Source organism: Meleagris gallopavo, chromosome 2 (assembly GCF_000146605.3).
Source record: "Meleagris gallopavo isolate NT-WF06-2002-E0010 breed Aviagen turkey brand Nicholas breeding stock chromosome 2, Turkey_5.1, whole genome shotgun sequence".
NCBI classification, from domain to species: domain Eukaryota; kingdom Metazoa; phylum Chordata; class Aves; order Galliformes; family Phasianidae; genus Meleagris; species Meleagris gallopavo.
Window position 1 is genome coordinate 80,305,940 of NC_015012.2, and position 15,549 is coordinate 80,321,488.

Genomic DNA, 15,549 nt, shown 5'->3' on the forward strand with positions numbered 1-15,549 from the left:
TTTTTTTTTTGTTTTTTTTTACCCCAGCCCTCTAAGGTCATTGCTCTCTCTGAGCTCCTTCCCAAGGTGACTGCTATGTCCCAAGCTCCTTTCCAGATTTTCTCTCTCTCCTCAGTGCATAGTCCTATCAGTATCATCACCTCTGAGTGCATGAGATTCCAGACCTTTCGTTTAAAGTCCTCCAACTCTTCCTGTAGTTTGACCACACCAAATAATTCTTTCTGTTCAGGAATTTAGCTCTCTGAAATTGCAAACCTTAAACAATAGCCAAATCAAAAACTGAATGGAAGAATAAACAGAATTAATGGTGACCTTGGATTGCATTATCGTTTCTCCTGTAATACTCCTAATGCTTTACAATGAGGGAAGCTGAATGTTAGCTTCAGGAATAAAGAGCATCAAGGATGCAGAGCCAATGGAAAACCTGATGGATGGAAAAACCTATCAGTTACCATAAAGACAGCATCTGTGGTGTTCTTAGACTTTTCCGAATACTGTTGAGTACACTCAGATGATTTCTGTGTCATAAATCAGTTACGTTGTAATCTGCCTTTTTTTTTTTTCCCCCCCAGATGAGTTTACCTTCCCTGGCTATGTATCAATAATTCTTTAATCCTTTATGCTTCAAATGTTTACACAACATAATTCAAATCTGCTAGCTTCTCTGCACTGGTGAGGTGACAGCTAAACGTGCATTTTCCTCAAAAGCTGCTGGGTAACATACAGGAGAGCTCTAGGAGTGGATGGGAGAGAAACTGCCCTATGAATCATCACTCAGTGAGTACAACTTCTGTGTTAACATCACTTAAATCCCACTCATAGAATCATTAATGTTGGAAAAGACCTCAAAAGATCATCATGTGCAATTTTCAACCCACCACCACCATGCCCCTAAGTACTACATCTACACATTTCTTGGACACTCCAGGGATGCTGACCCAACCACCTCCCCGGGCAGCCTGTTCCTGCATCTGATCATTCTTTTGGAGAGTAAATTTTTCTTAATATCCAATCTGAAGCTCCCCTGGTAAAACTTGAGTTCATTCCCTCTCATCCTATTGCTGTTACCTGGGAGAAACAGCTGACCCTCACTTCAGCACAGGTAGTTGTAGAGATCAATAAGGTCTCCTCTGATCCTCCTCTTGTCCAGACTTAACAATCCCAGTTCCCTCAGACGCTTCCCAAGACTTGTGCTCCAGACCCCTCACAGCTTCGTTGTCCTTCTCTGGACACACTCCAGGGCCTCAATGTCTTTCTTGCAATGAGGGGCCCAAAACTGAACACAGTACTCAAGACGCAGCCTCATTAGAGCTGAGTACAGGAGGATGATCACCTCTCTGCTCCTCTGGCTGTGCTATTTCTGATACAAACCAGGATGACATTGGCCTTCTTGGTCACTTCCAGCAAAGCACCTCCATGTTTTGCAGTTCTGAATTTGTGCAGTTTATTTGCTTAAAACCTGCCTCCTTCCTTTTTTTTTTTTAAATAAATAAATAAACTTGAAGGGCCAAATGAGTGCTTTCGAGGAATATGCCGTAGGAACAGATTTACCCTTCCTGTGCTGATGTAGTTACTTCAGAAAGGCTCCTGCCTCTCCTGAGCAAAGCAGTTCAGCAAACTGGAAGATCATCTGCATGAACAGCTGCTAGGTGAGGCCCAGAGAGCACAAAGGCCAGCTGGTTAAGATGCTGCTTTTATCTGCTGCAGTCATTGGAAATAACTGGAGCCAGCTCAGTCTCCAATAAGAGGCCTTCCTGCCTGCCTGCCTGCAGCAGTTACAATCAACTTTTCCTTATTGGCCTGTGAAATCTAAGAAGTTATTCAATACAAACTGAAAGAGCCAGAAGGGAGCCCATCTTCCCACACGCAGGGCCCTGTTGTGCAGCTGTTGGCTACCCGGTGACGCAGCCCACCACAACGCCACGCCACAAGGGAAACTGAAAGGCCAGTCATCCTTCCCCTCCAGGAGAGCTTCTATTGCAGTTCTGACTGAAATTTCTCAGAATCATAGGATGGCTTGGGTTAGAAAGGACCTTAAGACTGTGATCATCGTTGTGGCCCTCCTCTGGACCTGCTCCAACAACTCCATGTCCTTTTTGTGTTGGGGGCTACAGAACTGGACACAGTTCTCCAGGCAGGGTCTTGTGAGAGCAGAGTAGAGGGGCAGAATCCCCTCCCTTGAACTGCTGTCACACTTGATGCAACCCAGGATACGGTTGGCCTTCTGGGCTGCAAGTGCACATTGCTGGCTCATGTTAAATCTTTCATGAATCAACATTTCCAAATCCTTTTCAGGCCTGCTCTCAAGCCATTCTCTGCACAATCTGTGCTTAGGATTGCCCTGATCCAGATGCAGAACCTTGCACTAGGCCACGTTGAATTTCATTAGATTGGCATTGGCCCACCTCTCAAGCCTATCCAGGTCCCCCTGGATAGCATCCCTTCCCTCTTGTGTGTCATCTGCAGCACTTGGGTTGGTGTCGTCTGCAAACCTGCTGAAGGTGCACTCGATCCCACTGTCCATGTTGCCAATAAAGATGTTAAATAATATCAGTCCCAACAGTGACCTCAGTAATGCCTCTCGTCACTGGTCTCCACTTGGACACTGAGCTGTTGACCACAACTCTCTCAGTGTGACCATCCAACCAATTCCTTATCCAGAGAGTGGTCCATCCATTAAATCCATTTTTTGCCAATTGGGCAACCAGGATGCCATGTGGGACAGCATCAAACGCTTTGCACAAGTCCAGGTAGATGACATCAGTTCCTCTTCCTTTATCCACTGATGCTGTAACTCCATCATAAGAGGCCACCAAGTTTGTCAGGCATGACTTGCCCTTGGTGAAGTCATGTTGATTACTACTCATCACTTAACCTTTATTTTCCATTAGCCTTAGCAGAGCCTCCATGATCCATTCCATGGATCTTGTGAGCAGAGGTGAGACTGACCGTCCTGTGGTTCCTTGCATCTTCTTTTTTTCCCCTTCTTGAAAATGGGGGTTGTGTTTCCCTTTTTCCAATCAGTGAGAACTTCACCAGAATGCCACGTCCTTTCAAATATGATGGATAGTGGCTTGTCAACTTCATTTGCCAGTTCCCTCAGAACCCAGGAAAAGATCTCATCAGGTCCCATGGACTTGTGCACCTTCAGGTTCTTTAGATGGTCTCAAGCCTGATCCTCATTTACAGCAGGCAGATCTACCTTTTCCAAGTTCTTACCATTGCTTTCTGCAACTTGAGCTTTGTGGCTAGAGCCCTTGCCAGCAAAGACTGAGGCAAAGAAGTCACTGAGCACCTCAGATTTCTCCATATCTCTCATGATGAGATCTCCAGTTTCCTTCCAAAGAGGGCCCACATCCTCCCTGACCTTAGACCTGTAGAATTTCTTCTTGCGCTCCTTGCTGTCCCTGGATAGATTTAATTCTGTCTGGGTTTTAGCTTTCCTAACGTGATCCCTGCCTGCTCAGACAAATTTGCAGTTCTCCTGCTTCCACTCCCTGTAGACTTCATTTTCGAATTTAAGTATGTCCAGGAGCTCCTTTTTGATCCACAGAGGCCTCCTGCTGTTCTTGCCTCTCAGGATGCACTGCTTCTGGGCTTGGAGGAGATGGTTCTTGAATATTGACCAGCTTCCTTGGGCCCCTCTTCCCTCCAGGGCTTTCTCCCATGCCACTCTGCCAAGCAGTTCCCTGAAGAGTTCCAAGTCTGCTCTCCTGAAGCCCAGAGTAGCAAGCTTGCTATGCACCCTCTCTGACACCCAAAGGATTTTGAACTCCACCATTTTGTGGTCACTACAGCCATATATATAAAATGGTTATGACAGCTTTTTCTTTTTTATGATTATTATTAGCTATCGAAAGGATCACTTAGGGCTTCTTAAAAATCTGCAGTTACTGTTTCGAAACTGGAGTCTAAGCTACTTTCTTAGTAAACAGGGAAAAAATAAATGGCTTAAGTAAATATTTAGTTTTATAAGCTGAAGTGTGACTTTGCTAACAGGACATGGGTATCTTGGAGAAAGAAATCTAGGCTTGTTGGTGTTAAAACTCTGTCTGTATAAAACAAACAGGCCCTTAAATGTCTTTATCCAGAGGGGGAAAAAAATAGATGAATTTAAGTGTAATTATAGGTTTGCTGTTACTTGGCTTTTATTTCTAGTAATAATAACCAGCATTATATATTCTGCCAGCAGAATGCATTTCTGGACAGCAGCACTAACTCTTTGGAGAAGGAAGGGGGATTGTAAGGGGAAAAGAAACAGCAAACCTGCAGAAGAGCTGAGCTCCTCTGCCATATCACAGACACTTCTTTGCTTGGGTAATTCCTACGACTCACTTCTGGGCAGCAATCCTAGGAATTCCCGCACAAACAATAAAGCCAAGGGGGCTGAGCCACATGCACAGCACAACAGGGTCCCTCTGGGTCAGCTGCTTCCAGCTCATGACTGCCACCCACCTCTGCCCCGGGAGCTGTGGACAGGGACCAAAGTCCCTCTAGGTGCTGTGGGACAAGGACAGAACCAACTGGAAGTGGCCAGCTCAGCAGCGCCAGCTGCCTTGCTACTCGTTTGGGCTCCAGAAATCCCATACACCTGTAATACTAGCTGTACTTGGCAGTTTTCAAGTTAAGCCACATAAAATGTGCAACCAAGGTGACTTGTCACAAGCCTGTTGTCAGCTCCCCGCAGTGCTGGCTGGTCTGTAAGACACAGAGGGAGCTCGTTTCCTGTCTGGCTCCATGCCCACTCCTTAGTCACCCACATTAAGGTCGGAACAGGAATAACGTTTGCTTATCATCTAGACTCCAGCGATGCCTGCAAACATGCCTCATGAGGCTTGTGCCAGGAGGTGTGGAAGATGCCAGCAATGAAAGCCTTCACCCCTCACACATTCACCTCCCACCTCCCACTGGTTGGGAGGCACTGAAAACTGAGGCTGGCACTGAAACATGCTCCAATAGGATGTGCTCGACAGAGACACGGCTGGGGAACCTGATGCGCCTGAGGCTGTGGTTCATAACCAAACACCCAGGGAGACAGCACTCCTTGCCAATATACAGAGGCTTTCGTGTGCCAAGAAGTGAAAGAGTTGCAGCCTCTGGCTTTCAAACTACAATATTTGCCACCACTGGATCCGCCAGTACAGAGGCAAGGCCTGGGCTGCACTTTTGATCATTAAATGATAGCAATGAGGGAGTCGGAAAGCCTCCGATGGGAAGCCCCATCTGTCACCTGTCTCCTTCCTCAGACACACAGGGTTAAACCTATGCAAGAGTTTAAAAGATAACAAGGATGATAACATCAGGGATGGTTTTTTATTTTTATTTTTTTTCCTAAAGCACCACCCTGTGGTAAAAGCAACAGAAAACAAAGAACTAATCCTTTTTTTTTTCCCCCCCCTGCTTTGTAATAGCAATCTCAGTGCAGTCTCCCACAGTCCTGATGTTAGTCACCACTAAATTTCAGTTCAAGAGAGGAAAGACAGCCCTGTGAAGCCACAGCAGTAACTGCTCTGCACGCAAGCATTTGAAATGCCTCTGCACAGCACAGAGTTCAGAAGAAAGCACAGACAGCACCTACCCAGTGGAGAGAGCAGCTCCTAGCAGACAGCAGATTACTCCTACCATCACTAAGCTGCTGGTCTGGAGATGCACATCACTGAGCAGGAGAGCACAGCCTGGAGGCGGAGGTATCAGAGCTGGTAAAATCCTGAGCATGTAAAATGAATTCAGGTGAAGATCATTACCTACCCAAGGGCAAGGGGATGCTCAGATGGGAGACACACCTGCACTTGAGAGTGCCAACAAAGTGGGGCACTCAGGAGAGCTATTTAGTACAGTCACAGTTGCATCCTTACAATGACTGCAGCAGCTCTGTGAGCATTTAAGATGGAGTGGCAACAACTTGGAGTATCTCCTGGCATAACACAGCTTCCTATTTTTCTCTTCCAGGCAAAAAAGGCAAAAAAGAAAAGGTGAAGCAATTGGGTAGGAAAAATTCAAGTCCTGTATAAATGAAAGCTACTCTCCTTCTCTGGAGATATTCAAGACCCGTCTAGGCTCCTTCCTGTGCAACCTACAGTAGGGAACCTGCTTTAGCAGGGGTTAGACCTTAATGATCTCCAGAGGTTCCTTCCAACCTGTGTGATTCTGCGATAGCAAACAAGCAGTTGTCCTGCAAATATGGGGTAAAATGGTACAGGTAGAGGAGATCATCTGGCTTAGCAAAAATTGGTGATCACTGGGCTTGTGTTCTGCAGGAGAGGAAAAAAAAGCATCACACTGAAAGAGAGAACAAAGACCCTTGGTATGTGTGAATGAGTGAGGCCAACATCACGCATCCTGCCCTCCCTGCCTACACGATGGGTTACAGGAACACAAAGTGCAATTCATCACAGCATGGCCCAGGAAAAGCAAACAGACATCGGTGGCAAGGACAAGCTCCTCTGGTGCTGCCCTTCCCACCCTGCCAGGCTCACCAAGACCACAGGACGTGTGAAGTTCCAGGCTCATTTTGTCTTTGCATAAAAACCAAACCTTGTACCTTGTAACAAATCCCCATCAGTCAGGTTGGAGTGAGGATGGCACAATGTCTACATCTGATCTGTCCTTGCTATTTACAGCAGGATATTTAGCCTTCCTGCACACGATTTTCTTTAGAAAGAAATGGAACTGCTTACTTACAACTATGATTTCATGTATTGTTAGAAGTCTTCTCAAACAAAAACTATTCCACAAGTATGTTATGAAGCCTTGCAGATGAAACAACTCATACCTCAGGAACAACCAGCCTTCAAACCTGTGTACGTGCCAGGCTTGACATTGCAGCAAATATGGACATCGTTAACCTCCAGTGAATGGAGAAACCCTTCACCCTAAAAAAGTTACCAGTAGCCAAAGATAATCTTCTGGGTGAAATAGAGAGCAATTGTTATAAAAGATCTGAAAAACAATGCACTTCCAACTTCAGTTTTCCTTCAGAGATAACTGTCTCTCTTAGAGTACAGCTGTGCACTATTAAATTGCTAAAGAAAGCAGCCTCCCCTCCTGCTTTTCCTTCTGGTTTAGTGGGATCACCCTCTGATTTACACTGGTTTGTGTGAGAGCATGAAAATGTCAATAGGGCTTACTTCCTTACCTGTAAAAAACAGAGCTGAATTTTCAGACACAAGTACATAAAAAAATGAGAAAAAGACAAACACAATGTACTGAACAAAGCACGCAACATTCTGGACCAGCAGCTCAGCTGGCTTCAACAGAGAAGCATGGCAATCAGTCAGGGTTTCTTTGGATTCTCATATTCAGAATTTCAGCACCATATCTTGAGCCTGAGTTACACCACAGAAAGTGTAACTGTATACTAAAATCAAGGCTTATATGTCTTACATGAAATAATTGAGAAAATAAAGCTGAAAATAGGCCACAGATACGAAGGGCAGTTACTTTTCTGAGTCATCCTCACATGAACACAGACCTACTGACCATCTAAAGCTGTTCTGTGCAGGCCAGTAGTTGGTGATGGGGAGACGCATCTGATGCGTGATGATTCCCCAAACAAATCTGCAAGCTCTGCTATACTCCTGCTGCATGACAGGATCTCTGTCAACAAAACAGATTTATTCCGACTCCTCTCTCTGGGCAGAAAAGGAACCACTCATGCAGAGCTAACAGAGAACAGTCCAGAATGTAATTTCAAAATGATAGCTATATTTAACTCCCACAAAACTTGTTCCCAAGCCTGTTTGCCCAGTCAGTTCTGAAGACACTAAGAAGTGAGAATGAAATGAAGTGTTTGAATAACAGAACACTGTCAGATTATTTTAACCAAAAATGACAAATCAGAGACTGCTGCTAGATCAGAACAAGGATTCAGCTTGAATTGTTTCTCAATGCGACAAACCAACTGCCCAAAGTTTATCTCGTTCAGATGTGAGTCCTATTACTATCAGTTGCAGGAGCCGTGCTGATGAGAAGTCACGATCCTGCTTCCCTAGGCTGCAGCATTGCCATTCATCAGCCAGAACGCTGCCCAGAGCCTTAGCTCCAGCAGAGGTCTGTAACAGCCCTTGCCTTGCCTGGCCTAAGCAGGCAGTCTCACTCCAGTTGCCTTCACCGGTGCTGCAGCAGACCCTGCAGTACCTCCGTACCTTACCTGTTGTGAACTGTGGCCCTGTGAATTGCTGGAGCTCTACTGCAAGTAAATGCAAGCTCAGAGACAATTTCTAGTTTGTTAAGTGACAACCAAGGTCTTCAGCAAGTTTCAAGACAAGCTTTATTTAATTTTTGAAGAAAACAAGAAAAAAAAACCCCACAATACACTGCTTACGTTCAATCTCCTCCTACATCCGTTTTACTATTCATGTGGCGCATGCTTTTATAGCCCAGAGTTTCCACTTGGCCAACAGCACACTAAACCATTAAACAGTAGCCATTGCATAGCAATAAACACCAGTGCTAAAGTCAACAGAGCACTCTCCAGCTCAAATCCTCTTGTGCTGAAGTGGATTGAACATGGTAGCATTTCTTACTTATTTCAAAAGAGCAAAACTCAGTCCTTTCCAAGATGCTTTACAACACATTCTGACCATCTGCATCTTCTGAACAAGTGAATTCCTGTGTTTTAATGGCTCCATTCAACGTCATTTTTATCCAAGAAGTGGTTCAGGTGAGCACAGCTGGTCTTGCCATGTACTCCACCACGAGAGGTATGCTTCTCTACAGACACCTCACAAAGGTGTTTTAACAAAAGTACTGCCAAGCTCCTCTTCAGAAATCTCTGCCGAAATCGGTGCTTGGGAAGTTGCTTTAGTTGCTTTCCCCAAGTACATTTTCCCTGGCAAATACTTGCCAGTCTGAGGAAAAGCTTTTAGCTTCTCTGCTTTCACAAATCTCAGCAGGTTAATGATGGCAGCTGGTGTAACTCCAGGGATGCGGCTGACTGCACCGATCTGCATACAGAAACAGAAATAAGTTAGCCTAAAACAAACCTAGACTCTGAAGCTAGTGAAAACTGATACCAAAACCTATGGGTATTCCTTTCTTCGCACCTCCTCACCCCTTCATGCCCCTTGGGAATACACAGGAGGGATTTTGCTGCTATTCAACCTCTCTCTGGCCCAGTATCTTACCGTCTGGGGACGGCTGGAGTTCAGTTTCTCCCGCACCTCTGCTGACAGGGATGCATCAATAGCAAAGTAGTCTATGTCTTCTGGAAGTCGGAGGGCTTCATCTCGACGCACTTCTTCTATTTCCTGCTGTTGATTGATTACGCACCACTCGTAAGCAGCTGTGGTGGAGGGTCAGGGAAACGAGACAGACAGATTCAGACAGCGTTCACATGAAAAAAATCACTTGTAGAAACTCCTAGAAGCAGAATGGACAACTCCACCAAGATGATCGAAACATCTGAGGAAGCTTCCAGCCTCACAGATTAAGGAGCCTAACTCATAGTATTTCATAAGAAATCGTACTCTTTGATTTGGTCCAGGAATTAAGATACACAGATGCTTTTTGCTCTTATTCCAGGAAAGAATGGTCTGTTTGACAGAGCGGTGAAGAAGAAAAACCCAGGAGCAAATTGATCTCACTCTACAAAGTGCAACTCAGGTGCTCAAACGTAACTGTGGCCTATGGCAATACATGCACACTCTGATAGCAGTGCTTCCCTTCATGGATCAACAAAACAAAATGAAACACACAGGAATGAATGGGCTGGCTCTCCCCTTACTGAACAAACCTTAGCAGATCATAACTCTTGTACTCTACCTTCTATTTTCAATCTCTCTGACAGCTCCCTCCATTCAGCAAGCTTTCTCAGGGGCTCTGGGATAGCCCTTGCCAGAATGTCCATGTTGGCTTCTGGATATCGAAGGATGTCAAAGGCACTGTGGAGAAGATGAGTAAGATTTTACAGTATAGGGAAGACAGTTACTCGCATCAGACAGCATTACACCTATTCCCAGCTCAACTTTTCAAAGGTGAGGATAGTGTGAGTATAGACCAGAACAACTACAGAGCCAGGCTCACCTCCCTGCTATTTCCTCTTAACACATGTAAGAGCAGTTCAGCTCTTGATGAGGGGGCTTTATCAAGCTTCCAGCAAAGCAGCAACCCGCTGCAGAACAATTACCATTTGGAGACATGCTCAATACAGACAGCAAGCACTGACTGGGCCAGAGTACAATCTTTAAGAGGCTAAATCAGCGCTAGCAGATGTGGTGAAGTAAAAACCCCAACGTACTGTTACTTCTACAAGCAAAGATCAGGTATGAAGAAGATGATAAAAGTTGGAATCTTGGAATACTGACTACTTCCTAAAGATGTACATGTGCAAAGCCACCAGCCAGATGATCAAGCACAGTCAGAAGGCTTTGTTCTATCTTTTACCTGAGAGGTGATCTTCGATTGCTACTGATGGGAACTTCTGGTACCAAGTGGGACCATCTGGATACACTGAACTGAAGGGATTTTAGTGTTGCAATCCCATCCTCTATAGCAGCCCTCATCTGAATGGCTTGCTCATATCGCTGCTGTGACACACACCCAGCTTCCTCAAAGCCTGCAGAGACAGACAATAGCACATGAGACCGAAGTCTGCAACCAGGCAGGGCTGCAAGTGGCAAGAGTCTCTGCAAGGATATACCTCTGTGGGTCAGCCTGGCGTCGGCATTGTCAGGCCGGAGGGACATGCGGAACTCCACGCGGCTGGTGAACATCCGGTATGGCTCAGTGGTGCCCAGAGTAGTAAGGTCATCAATCAGGACACCTACGTACCCTTCGGTGCGACTGACAATGAAAGGGGGCTTGCCTTGGACCCGTAGGCAAGCATTGATCCCAGCAATCACGCCCTGGGCAGAGAGAAAGCAAAACAAAAACCATTGTTGGCCCCTTCAAGGCTAAAATATCTGCACATCTGCACTGAGCTTGCCAGAGTTCAAGAAGCATCTGGACAATGTTTTCAGTCATATGGACTGATTTTTGGGTGCTGCTGTGTGGGGCCAGGAGCTGGACTCAATGATCTTTGTGGGTCCCTTCCAACTTGGGATATTCTATGATACAAGTCCAGGATGGTAATCTAGGCAGTTTCTTTTATGCAATACTACAGTGGTCTGAAGAACTCGGCCCCTGCTGACACTCCTAGTGACAAGAAACATGTACCAACATATCTGCAACTGTACCCATTGCAAAGCCACCATACTGCAGTATGTGTCAGAACTTACAATTGCTTTTGTTACTGCAACATTGGTAACTGCAATTGCAGATATCTGCGCAAGTCTGATGAGCAACAGAATTAAGAACATCTCATTAGCACAAGACAGGCCTGCTTCAATGCCTATCAAAGACAAACACCAAGGTAACATCCCTTTCTGAGCACAGAGTATACGCCATCAGATTCACCCACTTGAGCTGCAGCTTCTTCGTAGCCCGTGGTGCCATTTATCTGGCCTGCAAAGAAGAGCCGCTGAACGAGACGAGACTCGAGAGAAGCAGTCAGCTGACGGGGGTCTAAAAAGTCATACTGCACTCCATAGCCTATGACAAACAAGAAGACAGACGTTAAGGGAGGGAAATGGAAGGTCCTAACTTATCAGCAAAGACAATCAGTGGGACAAAATGACTTAGGCTATCAACTTTTATTTACAGTCTAGAAACAACCAAGGAGAAATTCCTGCATTCAAGAAATAATTTTCTTTCATATTTACTTTGGATTGCTAGACTCCAAAGAAAATCTTTTTTTTTTCTTTCTTAAAAGTTAACAATGTGAAAAATAGACTTGAAATTATTTACCCCCTCACCTGGCTGTAAGATCTTGGCTTTCTCCAAGCCCGGGATAGATCTGATCACCTGCTCCTGGAGCTCAGGTGGCAGCGTCATTGACAGGCCTTGGGGGTAAATGACATCGGACTCCAAGCCTTCAGGCTCCAGCCAGACCTGATGTTCACGGTTTGGGAAGCGCAGCACCTTTGACTCAAAAGAGGGGCAGTATCTGCAACAGGAAACAGCCATAAGCATCATCTGAGGTGGATGAAAGGTAGTTTTCCAGAAGCAAAGCAAGGGAGATGCACAGCTTCGGAGACTCATACCATTAAGAGCTTCATATGGTGCCACATCCTTACCGGGGGCCCTTTGCTGTCTCCCTCACGTGGTCGTTCAGGTGGAGGTTATCAAGGACAATCTGCTGAGCTTTCAGGTTAGTGTGAGTCATGTAGCATAACAGCTGGTCTTCTGGCTGAAAGAGGCCAAAACTCACTGTAAATTAATCCAGTCACAATACCCTGCACTCTCACCAAACGATTCTGTTCTGAGTATCTTCAAGGGCTTTTTCATGACAGCTTGCCCTCAGTTCCTGTAGAGCTGGGTTGTGCTGTCTTACCCACTGTAGAGAAAAGAAGTAATCAGAGAACCTGAGCATCATGCCCAAAAACAGACCAAGAAAAGAACAAAACTTGGGAATGTCAGGGATCTGCATTCTATGCTATGAAAATACATTCCTAATCACAGGATGGGCATTCCTATAAAAGTAACAGACTCTATCACATTAGCAGGAAGAATTCAAAGCTCTGAAGTTTGAAGAGTTTGATGAAGACTGAAGAAACCTCTCAACATCCTGCAACTGACATAGCAAATTCATGTTCTGGAAAGAAAAACACTATGTAGAATACTTTACTATTATTTTCTGGAAAAGAGTTGACAGACTTATGCTCAAAACAGTAATAAATGTTACACTTCAAGTCCTTTCTCTTTCAAGTCCTTTAAAACCTTTCCAACAAATACATAGGATGATATTACCACCTCTCTGCTCCCCGTTTACAAAAGGTTATTGCAATTCCTCTAAGCCCTGAATCAAGCCCTGGACAACCTGATTTAGGTATGCATGTCCCTGCTTGTTGCAAGGGAGCTGGACTAGATGATCTTAAAAGGCCCCTTACAACTCTAAGGATTCTACGACTCTATAACTGATTGAAAGGAAGTTGGCCTCTTGTTCTTGGTAGTAGTCATAGGATGAGAGGTAACGGCCTTAGGTTGTGCCAGGGAGGTTCAGGTTGATTATGATGAAAAAATTCTTCTCTGACAGAGTGCTCAGGTGCTGGAACAGGCTGTTCAGGGAGGTGGTGGAGTCACCATCCCCAGAGGCTTTCAGGGAAAGGGCAGATGTGGCACTTAAGGACATGGATTAGTGGGCACAGCGGTGATGGGTTGATGGCTGGATTAGATGATCTTAGAGGTCTTTTCCAACTTAATGATTCTATGGTTCCCAGCCACACAAGTCTCTTACACCAACTTGCTGGCTACTTTAGCTTGCCACTCCCAGAAGTGCTTCCCACCTCCCCAGTCCATTGCCCAGCTACCCCTGCACCTGCCATGTGCTATCCCACCTTGATCCACACAGCCTTGCTGAGGAAGCTGAAGGGCACAGGAGGGTTGTCAGGTACACGTTCCTCCAGACCACTGAAGTTGATGCTGTCTTTGGCCAGGCGGGGTGGTGTCCCAGTCTTCAGCCTGCCCACAGTAAATCCCAGTTTCTCCAGAGTCTGGGCTAGCCCCACAGCTGGCTGGTCTCCCAGGCGCCCAGCAGGATGCGTCTCCAGCCCCATGAGGATCACACCCCTCAGAAATGTCCCAGTGGTCAGGATGACACTCCCAGCACACACCGTGCTACCATCCCCTGAAACAGCACGTTCAGAGATGCACATAGTTTACAGTCATTGAAGCCCTGGTACTCTAGTGATTCTGTTCAAAACTAAATTGCTGCTGTCTTACACATCTCTTATTATTTGGCATTTCAATAGCAGCAATGTTAACAGCAATAACTATAATAAGCATTGTACAGTTACTCCTTTTTTTCCTTATTCCCCCAAGCACTTTACCCAAACAAAGAAATTCCGCTCCCAAGTAATATTCTTGACCAGGTTCTTATTTTGGAATTCCTGTTTACAAGATCAGCAAGAGGTAACAAGGCACGAGACTGCATTGTAACAGGACACTGTTGTCCAGAAACGTTATCTGCAGCACACTCTGTTTGCCAAGTAAGATCTCAAACACAGCATAGAATTCAGAATCGTGAGTCTGAGGAAGATTAAGCTCATGCAACCTCTGAACGCCCAATCAATCCAGTGATGTTTTCCATTGTGCTACAGATGTTAATACAGTTTAATTTGCAGTCAGCCTGAAGTGCCTCTGCTGGCTCAACCAGCTTTCTCACAGACGAATCAGACACATTTAACCTGCAGCTACTCTTAGCATACAGTGCCCAAGGGTGCTCACCGCGGTACCCACACATACCCAGAACAACGCCTGTGACTTGGCACTTCCCAGGGTGGTTTGCTTCTGGCTCTGTCAGGAGAAGGTCTTCCACAGAGGCCTCACGGACTGTCAGCAGGGGTGTGCTCAGGATTTCCTTCTGTCATGAAAGGAGTCACCACAAAAATCTGGCAAGTTCTGAGACATCTGGGCAGACCCAAACCACAACATATCCAACACATCCATCAATTTCTCCCCTTGTTTTAAAACCACATGTTAGAACCAGTCATCACTCTTGGCTTTCTTTTAACCCCATCCTGCTGTTACTACCCAACTGTAACACACAGATATCCCCACTGATAGCTGGTGTACCTCCAAAAAGTAACATCGGACCCCCCACATTAGCACTTAAATTTCTAAGCGGCCCTGGGGCAGCACACATTGCCGCCACCATCCCGTTCAGCACTGCTCCACTGCTGCACACCTCAGTGCTCCTGCAGACCTCATCCTGCTTTGCACAAAGCCACATCACTGCTGGCTGCATCTCTTTTTCAAATGAGCTGGCTGCTCCGAAAGTAATGCCTCTTAGCTTATTATGCTGACTCAGTACGTCAGAGGCAGATGTTGGTGGTATGGCAGAAGTGGCTTCCCGTCAAGTTTCCATTCCATGTCGTTGCTTTGTGACAGATGGCAGCAGAGGGGCAGCCTGACAACATGGCGCCTGGCGCCTGACATGGAAGCGTGTGTGAAGGAAAGGTCACTGAATTGCTCCACGTAGATAAAACGGCATCCACTGACATTCATCCATATTTGCTTGCATTTAAGCAGACCAAAGAGTGAATGTGGGCACAGCGGTGCGTTTCAGCCACAGTGTGTCACCTCTTATTCACCGCTAGCAAAAACACAAAGCTAGTGGTGGTGGCCGCGCTGAAAAACAGCGTTTTGTAGCTGAGAATCTGCTCTATCAAATAGCGTTACGGTGCTCTCTGTATCTCCTACGGTTTCCAAGGCAGTAAATAGGAGGCGTTAGTTTCGGAGCGCGGAAGTCGCACACCCACCTGCACGCCGTCCCGGTACCGCCGCCGGTCGATCTGCGCCCGCAGCCCCCACACCGCCGGACCTTTTGCTGCGGTTCAGCACTTTGTAATGCACCCCGGCCACGTCGCAGATCCGCCCGCACAGCCCATCCAGGGCGTCCACCTCCCGCATCAGGTGCCCCTTCCCGATGCCGCCGAAGGAGGGGTTGCACGACATCTCTCCTGCGCCAAGCACACGGGGACACCCTCAGCACCGCCGCCACGCTCGGCCGCG

At 46.2% G+C, this 15,549-nt stretch overlaps 1 protein-coding gene across 1 annotated transcript; it reads right to left on the reverse strand.

Moving 5' to 3' along the window:
* Positions 1 to 8,246: 8,246 nt before the first annotated feature.
* MTO1 (mitochondrial tRNA translation optimization 1) lies at positions 8,247 to 15,527 on the reverse strand. Its single transcript, XM_010707733.3, is given in 12 exon segments — positions 8,247 to 8,945; positions 9,126 to 9,283; positions 9,763 to 9,881; positions 10,384 to 10,555; positions 10,640 to 10,844; positions 11,399 to 11,529; positions 11,793 to 11,983; positions 12,114 to 12,226; positions 13,374 to 13,663; positions 14,281 to 14,398; positions 15,297 to 15,362; positions 15,364 to 15,527. Coding segments are annotated over 12 exon segments (1,914 nt in total). The 5' UTR covers positions 15,493 to 15,527; the 3' UTR covers positions 8,247 to 8,723.
* Between the last annotated feature and the right edge of the window lie 22 nt (positions 15,528 to 15,549).